Source organism: Melanostigma gelatinosum (assembly GCF_949748355.1).
Source record: "Melanostigma gelatinosum genome assembly, chromosome: 15".
NCBI classification, from domain to species: domain Eukaryota; kingdom Metazoa; phylum Chordata; class Actinopteri; order Perciformes; family Zoarcidae; genus Melanostigma; species Melanostigma gelatinosum.
Window position 1 is genome coordinate 1605128 of NC_136648.1, and position 13283 is coordinate 1618410.

A 13283-nucleotide genomic window follows, 5' to 3' on the forward strand; every position below is an offset into this window, starting at 1 on the left:
CGTCAATCCTTCTACCAGTCGTGTTCCTGAAACATCGCCAGCTAAACGTCGTGGTCTCTTCTCTACGCAGACGTTCATCAGTCGTTTGGGCCGAGTTCCTTGTGAAGAGGCGGCGGCGGCGGACGGCCGGAGAGAACGCTGACGTTGGTGTGTTTTGCTTCTGGCTCTGCGTGATTGCACAGAGTTCTACCGTCCGTGATTGCAGACGTGTGAACCGGGGCGACACGACAACGTGCGTGTATGCGGCGTGATCACCGTGCAGTAAGTGTACGCGAGCCTCTTCTGATTGGCACCTTCACTACCAACAGTCACAGAGCACCAGAGGCACGCGAGCAAATGTGTTGCGGTTGTAAAAGACTTAAATTCAGCAACAAACGTCCTCATTTCACACGAATGGTCTCAAAAGACAAACAAAGCGAACTCCAGTCATAAAGTGATGACTGAGGACGTCCATGAACAGGGACTACAGCACAGACGTCACACCAAGCTATCTGATCATACAAACATCCGCCACTGGCCAGATTGGAAGTTGAAGTCAGATATTAATATTCACAATGTCGTTTCTGTCAAGCCTCAGTATCCCATAACAACGAAACAATTCAGTGAGCCGGTCGTGATCCTCATGAGGTCGTTGATCGCTGGTAAATCCCAACAAAGGGCCAGACATCTACTGCTGTGCACACTGTACCGCACACACGGGATTGGTCGATGGTGATGTGATGAAACGATCTCCAACCGTAAACTTCCAGACGAGATTCATGACCGACGAGCCACGAGGAAGACGTTCAACTTAAAGCTCGTAGCTCGTATCACCAAATGAATGCTTCTTTAGTCCTTTCTGTTTTTTAATACACAATAACCTCATAATAGTTAAAGAGTGGATCTGTGTCCAGCCTACTGACAGTGAGAGTCTTCACAAAAACACTGTGGACGTGTTCTTTTTGTACCCGACCGTCCGGTCCAACGTATATTTGGATAAACTGACCACATATCTGAGTTCTTCTGAGGGACACACTTGGTGGACTACGTTCTGGGCCCGGTCCTGCAGAAGGACCCGTGTTCTGTAGCGCTACATACACCACTATGTATGTCTGTAGTACCCGTCAGACTCAACTCCTCTGGAGCACTACAGGGACCCGGTGCAGGACTTGAGGACCTGTTTGGGGCGTTTCTCCTGCACCACCAACACCAACAGGCCTTCTACAGCGAGCGACTGAGTGACCGCGTCTGGTCCTGATGATCAACGTGTTGTTGGCGGTAAAGTGCAAAGAAACGCAGTGAAAGTAACAACACAACCGATCGCAAGATGTAAACAAAGATGTATTTGGCTTTTGAAACACTGACCTTTACAAATCTAATGGATCCAAAATGATCCACCCGCACTTACAACGGACATACATGCTAATACAAATGTTTTAGGACCTTTAAGTTATTATTAATAACATGATTTAGAATAAACTTTTTCTTTTCTTTTAAATGCTTAAACTTCTCATCACAAGTTTTGACTGAGAAGCAAAATCCAAAGATTTTAGTTTAAAGCTGTAAACAATATCTTGAATCAGAACTGTTGCTGAGAAAGAGAACATGTGCAAACAGCTGCTTCTGTTGACGGAAGAATTATGTCAAAATATTGTCTCATGATGAAGAATGAAGCTGCTTAAAGAAGAAGAACGTGTGAGCGACGTTACGACAGATAGCGTGACGAGTGACAGTTCAACATGCAGAGCTGATCCTCCCACTCTAACATGTTCAGTCGTCATGACATCACATCACAACCTCCTTCCTGACTCCACTTGTGATGAAGAGGAGGTTTGTGAAGGTAGCAGGAGAAAAAAAACACACAAGGAGGGAACAAGAAAGAAAGAAACACGGAGTCCAAAAATAGATTTCTGTTCACATGGAAACCACCGGAATGAGACGGGGAGAGAGACGGGGAGAGAAGAGAGGAGCGAGAGGAGAGAGGAGAGAAGAGAGGAGAGAAGAGAAGAGAGAGAGGAGAGAGAGAGAGGAGAGAAGGCCATGGGGAGAGGAGAGAGAGGAGAGAGAGGCGAGAGAGGAGAGGAGAGAAGAGAGGAGGCAGAGAGGAGAGAGAGAGGAGAGAGGAGAGAGGAGAGGAGGAGAGAAGAGAGGCGAGAGAGGAGAGGAGAGAAGAGAGAAGTGTGCAGTACCTGTCCAGGTCTTCGCTGTCCTGCATGTTGAACAGCATGGAGGGGATCAGCTTGTCCATGTGCTGGGGCTCCCAGATGATGGCCTGCAGCTCATCGTTCACCGTCTTCCTCACGACGCCCTGCAGCCCTTTGATCCCGGCCACGCGGATCCTGACACGGACACACGGGGGCGCCGTCAGTCATCACGAGACAGCTCCGAGGTCATAGCGTTAGCATTTAGCAGGCTGTGTTAGCGTGAATCTCCACGGTCAACTGGTGCAGGTGTTCAGCTGGTAGTGTAGAGTCATTAGGTTTCATCCTCTGGTGGCCTTTGATGTCTGCACCTAATTTAATGTCCAAACATCCAAACACTGTCCAGATATTTCTCTCTGGACCAGTTGTTGGACCAACAGATGGACCAAACTACTGACCGCCACCATCGGTCTTTCAGCCATGCTGCTAATACGTAAACACAGACTAAATCACTGGATGAGGTTTGGTGATCAAGCTTCACTCTATAAAGGAGAGTTTAATGGTGCCATGTTGGTGCAGGTACAGCTGCTCAGTCCTTTATAGAGTAAAGCTTGATCACCAAACCTCATCCAGTGATTTAGTCTGTGTTTGACCACCAGAGGAACTCCTCCCGCCTCCAGCGAGATGCTGCCGGAGTCAATGACGAAACAAGTGAGAAGTCATTCTGTCACCAGCACGGCATAGCGGCAAGCAGAGGCAGAAATATTCCCAGCATCCCCCACGGGATCTCTCTCGCACACGCATGTCAGAGCGCTGCGTTTCAGAGGGACGACAAAAAGAAAGGGTGAAAGTGCCCGTTTAAATGCGCTGGCAGGTCACAGCGTCGTGGTGCTCCTGTGATATTTAAACGTATTTAAATGAAGTAATATGAAGACGTTTTGCTCATAATTGGTCCTTTCTTTGTAAATGAGCCACATTGCAAAAACAGTCCAATTTAAATAAAGATGATCGCTGATGGACACCTTCTCTGTTAGTTCTGTTTGTTAAGATTGATGTGGGCGGAGCACAAGTTAATATAGAATAACTCTCAAAATAACCTGAATCACTTCAAGTTCTCACATCATTTCATCAACAGTGGAAAGATCCGAACAATAAGATATCAATGTGGATATGATCCATTCGAAGAAGAGGCTGTTTCTGACAGTGGACGTTAAAACGTCTTCATAACAATAATAATAATAATAATAATCTCAGCTCCGCCCCATGAGGAGAGCTGATCAGAGAAACTCTCTGCACCATCAACGATCGATCAGATGTTTCTCACATGAATGTGAAGGACCGCTCCGCGAGGTGAAGACTGAGATTAAACTCTTCATCATGTTGTCGTGGGCCGCTTCACTTCAGGGACAATATTAAGCTTATTCTTTTCTTTTAAAACGAAGATAATGAAAGAATCGACACTTGTTTGTGACGAACGATGCAGCCACTCTCTGGATCTAATCAGTAATAAATGAGCCATCTTCTTTTCCATTGCGGGGATTTTTTTAATGAGTGGAATTAAAGTGGTGAGACTCAAACCTCGATCAAGGATAAGTTGTGTTTTCTTCTGGCATACGAACCAAGTTCAACACAGATTCATTATGAATAGACTGGATTCAGTGAGAGGAGGTATCAGGGTCTCAATCTTAGCTTAAGGTCCAGCTGGAACGCTCAACTGGACAAAAGTAAGATAAATATAAAGACTTTGGTAGTCAGGTCAGGATGATATTAGTCCAAGAAACAACTTCCTTTAACTTAGACGAGGGCAGAAAGTCTCATAAATAGAATTCTAAGTTAGAAAATGTTGGAGCCTGAGCTACAACACCTATAGATGGTGGAGGTCTAAATATTAAAACATCAGTTTTTATTATGTACATTTAAAGTTCTGAAGATATTAAACCAGTGAGGTCACCTTTATATTGTGACATATATTTAAACGTTGACTACGCTGCAATAAAAACACGTGATCATGTGAAGGAAGAGGGGGCCCACAATGGAACCCTGAGGGATCCCAAGATGATGAAATACCTCCAATATGAACAAAGACGAGCAGAAATATATCCAGAGGAGCATGCATCCTCAAAGGAGCAGAAATATATCCAGAGGAGCATGCACCCTCAAAGGAGCAGTGTGTAAGATCTAGCGGTGAGGTCGCCAACTACAACCAACGTCGTAGAGACTTGACTTAAAAACACTGAAGTCTCTCTCTGGACTCGGTTTGGTTTGCTTGTTCTGGGAAACTGTAGAAACATAGCGATGCAACATGGCGGACTACGTGAGGAGGACCCGCTCCCTATGTAGATATGAAGCGAACGAAAACACAACGATTACTTTCTATTATAATGCCAATAGATCTCCATGAATCCTACGCAATGTTCCTTTATAACTGTTAGGAATAACAGTCTCAGTGCCGAATAACTGTGTGAAGACACGTGTCTCTGTGAGAGGCGTCCCTGGCGTCTTACCTGGTTCTGGTCTCGGGGTCTTCGTGGGTGGAGTGGCACATGGCGCTGAACTGGGACACAAAGAAGTCGTAGCGGCGGTGGTAAGACGGCGTGTCCTCCTCAATGTTGGCAAACTTCACAAACTAGAGAGAGGAGGAAGACATCAGTTAGTGCCTCTTGTCTTCGGGCCGATCATCAGTTCTGTCCTCGATCCATCGCTGACATCAGATCACAACTCAGTGACTCTTCACCTCAACAATGGAGAGAACCAGAACTCAAGGCCACCAAGAGCACAGTTAAAATAACGTCACATTGTTGCAAGGGATGAACGGGAAGCGACGGCGATAATGATGAGAACCATGAGAGAGCCCCCCCCCCTATTGTTCTGTCCAGCCTATAATTTCCTCCCTCCTAACGAGAGTAGAGTGTCCTCTCCTCCTCCTCCTCCTCCTCTCCACAGTCAGCTGAGCTCCCCTCTCATTGTCCACTGCAACAAATTGCCTCCGTAACGTTTTAGGCAACGGCGCCAAAACGCAGCCGTTCCACCTGTACTTTCCTCCCATTCTGTACTTTCCTCCCATTCTGTACCTGACCTTTCTGACTCAGATGGAACGAGGAACGCTGGCAGAACAGGAGAGCGGCTTCTCTTCCACATTACCAAAGGTGTTGCTGAGTTACTGCAGCAGAGGACACAGAGCAGAGATTATATATCCACCTTTACTTCCGCCGTGACGGCTCTTTATGGAGATCACAGCCGCCGTTCCATCACTTTGGTCCAGAAGGAAACATCTCAACATCCACTGGATGACTTGTTACAATTAACAAATAGTTGTACCAAATGTAATGCAATTGTAATTATGAAATGTAATCACTCGCATCTAGCGCCACCATCAGGTCAAAATCATAATTTGTTTAATATTTTTGGCATTCCATCAGCCTCAGCTGTACTGAAACAAAACAAAGGCAATAAATGAGACGGTATTTATTTGGGAGGGGTTGTATTATAGCGTCTTTAACCCTGAAGAACACTGCCGTGTCCAAGCGTTGCATCGTGGCTCCGAGTGTGCGACTGTGTTTCTGGATCTGGATCATTCAGCATTTACACATTTCTGAATGCATTTCACTTGAGGAGACGACTGAGGAGACGACTGAGGAGACGACTGAGGAGACGACTGAGGAGACGACCGAAGAGACGACCGAAGAGACGACCGAAGAGACGAGTGAAGAGACGACCGAAGAGACGACCGAAGAGACGAGTGAAGAGACGACTGAAGAGAGGGCGAGTGCTTTAAGAGGCTGGTAGTTACGTCTGAGCAGAGGTTTCATCACGCGTGTGCACGACTGATCAGAGAGCAACGGGCTTCACGCCTCACCGGCGCTCACAGAGCAGCTAGGATGCTCTGTGAGCGAATGAGAGGGTGATACAAACTCATTCAATATATTTATAGCACATAAAGCCTTTATTTCCAACATTGTAACACTATGTGGACACTTGAATCAATGTTGGACATAGATTACATTGTATTCCAATTTTTGTAAAACACATTACAAAGAAATTCTCCTTTCTTTGTAATGATTTCTGTGATAATAACTGTTATTCTGCACTAAAGACGTGTTCCAGTTCTCTACTTCCAGTCATCATGGCTCTGTTTCATAGAGGAGCAGGACTTTAAGGAGTTAAAGACACTAAAGCTGTCAAAGAACTTCTCCAAAAGAATCTGAGCAGGGAACCAAAAACAGAGTAAAAAAAGAGTAAAATGGAAGAAGATTGAAGAGACGAATGAAATGTTTGTGAGCTAGAAATAAAGTCCTGTGTTTGTGACTCAGTGGAGGACTGATGAGTCTCTGCTACAGAGACGGGAGGAGACACAATTCTAGTCTGCCAAGTCCTCCTGATGAAGTTAACTTGCAGATAAATGTGGAAACAGAAAATGGCTGTCAGCCCGCCCCCCCCCCCCCCCCCCCCCCCCCCCCACACACACACACACACACACACACCGTCTGGCCATTCACAGAGTACTTTACATTGAGACCAAAATCTTTTTCTCCCCTCCCTGTCCCTGCAGCCTCTCTCCTCCTCAGACTCTAAACGCCACATAAAGAACCCACGAGGCTCAGAATGAACCCTCTGGCTTCTTGGAGGAGGAGACGGGCTGATGTTCGCTGCGGCTTAAAGCGAGCTAATAACAGTTAGTCTGTGACAGGATGTGGTAAAGAGACACCGCCAAAGTAAGAGTTAAATGAGGTATTTAACCACCGACATCAACCTCTGGGCGGCAGCACAGTGACGAGTTTTACTGCTTTATGGTAATTCTGGTTTCATAAACAACCTGCACAAACACAGAAACTGCTTTTTGATTAAAATAATAACAATAAGGATGTAAATTCAAGGAGAAGAGGCTGTTATGTAGCGCATAAGCTCACATTTGGACGTTTCTCCACAACAAGACTCTGTGATAAACAGAAGAAAACATAAAGACCATAATAATGTCAGGAGCGTTGAGAATGACGTGAAAGAAGTTCAGACTCCAGGGTTCCAGCAGAGTATAGAGACACTTAACATGTTAAATCAACTCGGTCCATGAAGAAAAACAAATCACTTATCAGCTGATGAAACACAATCTGTTAGAATATAAATATCTCACTGGCTCATCTCCTCATGCTTCCTTCTCAACGCTTACATTTCCTCTTGTCCTCCTGCATGTGTACGTTGTGACGTGTTATATTTTACCAACTGATTAAAGGTTCCGGCTCCAGGAAACGATTTGTATTCTTAGCTTCATGTCGGACCATAATAAACTCCATCAGGTCAAATGACTGCTGCTGGTGAAGCCGTTGAAATGTGAACGTTTGTTGAGGATCTTCCTGGATGTCAACGTTTATCTTCTTCACCATCCTGATGGAGAACATGAAACTACTTCTGTTACTTCCTCTTCACCCTCCTCCTCCTCCTCATGGCACCATATCTGGAGCCATACTCATCATCAGCTAGAAAACTGAAGTTTGGAATGTTCTTTTATTTATTTTCATGTATTTTAATGGATTTTATTGATTTTATTGATTTCATGTATTTCATGTAATTCATGTCATTCATTTCATTAATTTTATTTATTTTATATTCATACATTTTAATTGATTTATGTATTTAATCATATTTTATCATTGTAGAACTCCTTGTTGTCTCGTTGTTTTCTCTTATTTATATGTATATTATGTGTGTTATATGAGAGAGCCGGGGGTACTTTCTCATGTATTTCACAATAAACCTGAGCTCCTACACAGTAGAAGCTGTTTTGTTGTGCATTAATGTTTCTGAAGGTCTCGATTCTCACCGAGTTGGTCCCGAGGACCTGCAGGTCTGGTTCTTTGGACTCCAGCAGCTTGGCCACCATCTGCAGGAAGCTCTCCACGAAGGGCTTGATGCTCTGAGAGTGACAGGCCATCAGCAGCTGGTCCAGAGCCTCCATGGCTATCACCACGTTACTGAGGAGGAGGAGGAGGAGGAGGAGGAGGAGGAGGAGGAGGAGGAGGAAGAGGAGGAGGAGGAGGAAGAGGAGGAGGAAGAGGAGGAGGAAGAGGAAGAGGAAGGAGGAGAAAGAGGAAGGAGGAAGAGGAAGAGGAGGAAGAGGAGGAAGAGGAGGAGGAAGTGGAGGAATAAGAATATTATTCAGATTTTCCTTTCTGATATTACATTTAAAATCTTCTTCTGTATCAGTCAGCCGTCAGTGATTTACACTCAGCAGGTTAGGAGTTAAAAACAAAAAAAATGACAAAAATAGTAATAATAACACATTGATTTTGAAGAGCACTTAAAAAGCTACTCAAGGCACTTTACATGGTAAGACCATAAACAGTAACATCTGATAAATATCTATATGATAACAACATCACATGAATATGCATCACAGGTTAAAAGGTTTAACGTTGACTCGAGGAGAGGGAGAACGTCTGAGGTCTTCTGCTGCAGCAGTTGATCACAGTAACTGAACACAAGCAGCAGCTCACAGCTGAGAACAGAGCCTGAGAACAGAGCGCTGCACTTCCCAGCAGCCTTCTCCTCTCACGCCACATGCAACATGTTGATCTTCACTGCCGACACCGACACCCATACCGAGCATCCCGATCATTCAGGACGAGCCCAGTGCGGTCTTTAACGACACGTGGGCGACCGGAGACCATCATATTTCTATGTATGATATCATAGATGGAAGACGGAGGGATGCGTTTGTTCTCCTCCCTGTCGGCTGGTGACGTAATCATCAGCGTATTGATCCGGTCTTCTCTTCAGAAACACACGAGGCAGAGTTTTTGTTCTCTCACGATCATTTGAATCTCTTTCCAGCAGCAGAAGGCGCCGAGAGGTTCACGGAGATGTAAACGAATAAGTGTGATCATTTCACAGAATCCACTCTGATCATTCTGATGAGTTTAGTGACGCTTTCTGTTGGTAAATGTCTCTGAACTCTTCTTTTTACAGGTGAAAGTGTCACATTCTGTCTTATAACGCCACAAATAAGTGAGGAGCAATAATATTATATTAGTTTCCCGTGAAGAGGTCTTTTGAAAAGACCATATTCCATATCCGTGTAACGTGTCGCTGGACGTTTTGTAGACTGTGCAGCGAGTGACTCACCCGTAGCGGTGTCGCAGCACGTCTCTGCTCAGCCTCTCGGCGAGGTACGCTCCGATCCGGTCCAGCTTCTCTGGAGCCGACACGGCGTAGAAGGTCAGCTTCTCCATGTCCGACTTACTGAGGCCACCCTGAAGGAACAACACACAGAAGGTGGTCCGGGTTCATGCTGCTGTAGGAGTCCAACTAGAGCACCAAATGTGGATTAATCCGCCGCTGAAAGTAGTCCCCAAAACAAATGCTCCATTTCCTCCTGTTGGTTTGATTAAAAACTACAGTGACTTGTTATTAAACATGAAACTATACATCTGTGTTTCTAAAGATTGACTTCTTCAGTAGGAACCAATGGGATTGGAGCTGAGAGCCACAGACAGGAAGTCAGAACGTTGTTGGTTTGTCTTTAACTGGACAAATATTGAATGCTACTGAAAAGTTGTTGCTGTCGCGTCAGGTTTAGGCACCAACCATCACTCTGGATCTTATTCTTATCTTCTCTATTCTCGTTGTTTTGTTCCAGACAAAGTCAAATCTAAGTCTGAAGCCTAAATATAAAGATCAAGACTCCAAGACCAACTCAACACATGAAATAAACATCTCAGTTACAAAGTCAAGGCACCTTAAAGAGTCACTGCGCTCGAGAGTACAAGTCAAGTAATCCTCTGTAACCTCCAGTAGAGTTCATTGTATTCCTTCTTCATGTCACTCGAGCTCTTCAAGCTAGCAGTGATGTTAGAAGTCCTGTGAGTGTGTTTGAGTTCCACTTTAACGTCACAACAGCTGCTCAGAAGAACTGTCAGAGGGACAGTTCACCCCAAACAACACATCTGTGCTCTAACCCTGTGCTGCTCATCACGGTGGACTGTTGTGGTGCGAGCTGCATCACTGAGGAGACTTCTGAGCCGAGTGTTGAGCTGGATGTATTTTAAGGATTTTGGAAGTTCTTGTATTGATGCTCGAGGAACATTATGTGTTGATAGACGAGAATAATAAAGAAATGTTTTTCTCTCACAAAATAATCAAAAAGAGCCAATAAGAGTACCGATAACATCCTAGTGATACCCGTCCCTACTGTGGCGGTAATGCAGCACAAGCCGAGTGACCAGTCGTCCCATTGTGTTGAACATCTCTGCAGCAGATCTCTCAAACCTCTGTAGACGACTAACAGCACTACGGGTACGAGGATGGACACGGATTCTTCATTTTGGCCCTTTTCCATCGTCCTCGATAAAGATTCTACTGTTTCTCTCAGAATGATAAAACAAAGTTCTCTGTGGATGAATTGCCTCTTTGTAAATGTGTTCAGGACTCGGCATATATAAATGCATCACCAGCAGGTGTCATGCATAAAGAGGAGGGAGTTATTGGAGAGCGTCAGTCCACCGAGTGCTTTCAGCTCCTCAGGCTCTCGGCAAGTGATAATTAAATTGACAAGGTCTCGACCATTGGAGCATTTCCATTTCCCACTGCACCAGTTTGCTTACGCTAAAAACCCCTTGAGAAGATATCGGGGGGGGGGGTAAACGAGAACAAACCGTGAACACGTTTAGGGTATTAATTAACAGGGGTCGAGGAATCAAACGGATTAAATTACTCGTCTAAGCTACGTCACGTCGGATGAACACTGAAGCTTTTCTCTGCGCTCGTCCAATTATTTCTGTCAACACCGAGTTCATCACAGCCAGAAGCTGTGACGACCGTCACTGTCCTGAGACTTTCATCTTCCCGACGGTCATCGAACACATGCTAGTGCTAATAAAGAAGAAAAATAAAAGATCAGTGACTATTAGTCTCAGAAACCTGAGATTACATCCGTGTGGCTTTAGGTTAATTGAGGATGCAGTGACTTACTTTGGGGTCCTCGGGGAAGATGTTGTCCACCAGGCGTTTGTACCTCGGCCTCAGGGGCCCACAGCAGCCACACACTCCTGCAACAGACCACAGAGATACGACCGTTAGGATACGAACACACGACCTCCTGACTTTCTGTCATAGACCACCATCAGGTCTGACTCAAGCAGACATGCATAAAGACAGAGACCTTCAAGGTGTCGTCTTTACTCACAGACCGCTCTGGAAGCTTGATAGTGAAATCATCAACAAATAAGGACCTTTTTAACTTTTACTTTTATTTACCTCCCGAACTCAACATCACCACTTTCATCTGATGAATGATTTAATTGTCTTCTCCTCCTCTGACTCACGTCGAGCTCCGAGACAAATCCAGACTCACTGTGGATTCAGAGGGAGTCTCCTATTGACCGGCATCAATTAGCATTGAGCAGCAGCCGCCTGCGAGTCAATAGGAAGTGATGAGGCATCACCGCGGAGGCTCGGCCGGCGTGAGGCGAATAAGTTAAGAGTCGCAGCGGGAACGATTACAGAGCAGCCGACCGGTCGAACATCAGGAACCCGCAGACTCCCCTGAGGAGAGTCTGGCCGTGGTGTGTTCAATACCATCAAGTCATCTTAAAGTGTTCGTTGAAACGGTCCTTCTTTGTTCGGTAGTTCTGTGAGAACATGTTCGGATCTTTGTGTACTCAACGACCACGAGATACAAGTTCACAAAAAGTACAAATTTAACTTTAACGACGTTTAAAGAATATAAATAATGAAATCGCAGCTGTGGGGAGAGTTGCATTTCTTCCTGACCACCGCAGACAGAGGAATAATTCATAGAACCAGGGTTACATATGTAACTTCTCGCTTGGAGCAGAATTCTTTGAGAGCGCCAGTAAACCAGTAAAAAATGCTCAGATCCTTTCCCTCCTCAGACTCATAAAACCTAACGTTAGGGACTTCATTTCCCAGGAGCCCCTGCTCAGATAGCTCACATAAGGTGTAAGGTACCCTGGGTGCTCTGTAGAGACCTCCAACGCCATTAAAACGTTAAGACCTCCAGAGTTCATTTCCCGGGGAACAGTCCTAAGGCAGCGCCCCACCTGGAGGGGGTCTGGAGATGAATCAGCTTCATTACGCCTCGTATCAACGGCCTGTCGCCACCATGGATCCTGCAATTAGCCGCCGCATTCGGGTACGGAGGGGCGGGGGGGCCAGACAGGTTTCATGGAACTCAGCTCCGAGTGTGAAGAAGTCTGTGGACCTTCTTCTTCTTCTGGGTGGTTTCAATGTGCGGCAATAAAATAAAGCTAAAGATGAATTACAGGAAGTGGTTAACTTCAAGGTTGCCTTTCTAAAACTGCATCATCATTCAAGCGACTTAACAGCGTTAAAAAAGAAGATGACTAGCAGTTAGTGGCTGATTTGATAGATTACAGATTTATCATAGAACAAACTGCAGCACAGACCATATTAATACATCACATGAGACTAGTTACCGTATGGGGGCATTGTAACATGCCACAGGTTATGCACAGTAAAAATAGACGTTCATTTTATTTGTTAAGTGTAAAAAAAAAGTTTGTTTTATTTATTTCTATCTTTTGTAAGCCTAATTCATTTTTAATAAAAATCAATAAAAATCGTATATCGGGTGCACTTTATCCATGTATTCATATATTTTCAGGTCATATATAAATCATCGAATGAACTGCTCTCGTTTCTCTCTCAACAACTAGATCCATGTAAATAAATGGTGTATATAACAGAGTTACAGTCTGAAAGAGGCAACACCGATCAACACCGATCTACACCGATCAACACCGATCAACACCGATCAACACCGATCAACCCCGATCAACACCGATCAACACCGATCAACACCGATCAACCCCGATCAACACCGATCAACACCGATCAACACCGATCAACACCGATCAACACCGATCAACCCCGATCAACACCGATCAACACCGATCAACACCGATCAACCCTCCAGAGTCCGTTTCATTCATTTATTCTAAAACAGTTTCAGATCTCCAGCGTTCTCTCACAGCGACGTGTGATGGAAACGATCACATGATTACAACCGACCGCTGGAAAATCCTCAAGAGCTCTTCCACATGGATGGAGACTAATGTTTCATGTAATGATGGTGGTTCTGGGTTTCACGGGTCAAAGTGTTCCGGAGTCGGTCCAGAGAGTCCGTATGAA

The 13283-nt window shown here is 45.1% G+C and overlaps 1 protein-coding gene across 3 annotated transcripts in view; it reads right to left on the reverse strand.

Annotated features, from left to right (window-relative positions):
• Positions 1 to 13283, reverse strand: part of efr3a (EFR3 homolog A) — a 55483-nt gene that overhangs the window by 27123 nt on the left and 15077 nt on the right. For 2 of the 3 annotated variants that reach the window (XM_079285700.1, XM_079285699.1), the window contains exons 3-7: positions 11082 to 11158; positions 9237 to 9364; positions 7936 to 8086; positions 4625 to 4746; positions 2169 to 2318 (exon numbers count right to left, since the gene is read on the reverse strand). In XM_079285700.1, the coding sequence (XP_079141826.1) occupies positions 2169 to 2318; positions 4625 to 4746; positions 7936 to 8086; positions 9237 to 9364; positions 11082 to 11158 (628 nt within the window). The remainder of the gene's footprint in view (positions 1 to 2168; positions 2319 to 4624; positions 4747 to 7935; positions 8087 to 9236; positions 9365 to 11081; positions 11159 to 13283) is intronic. The other variant, XM_079285701.1, reaches the window with a different exon arrangement.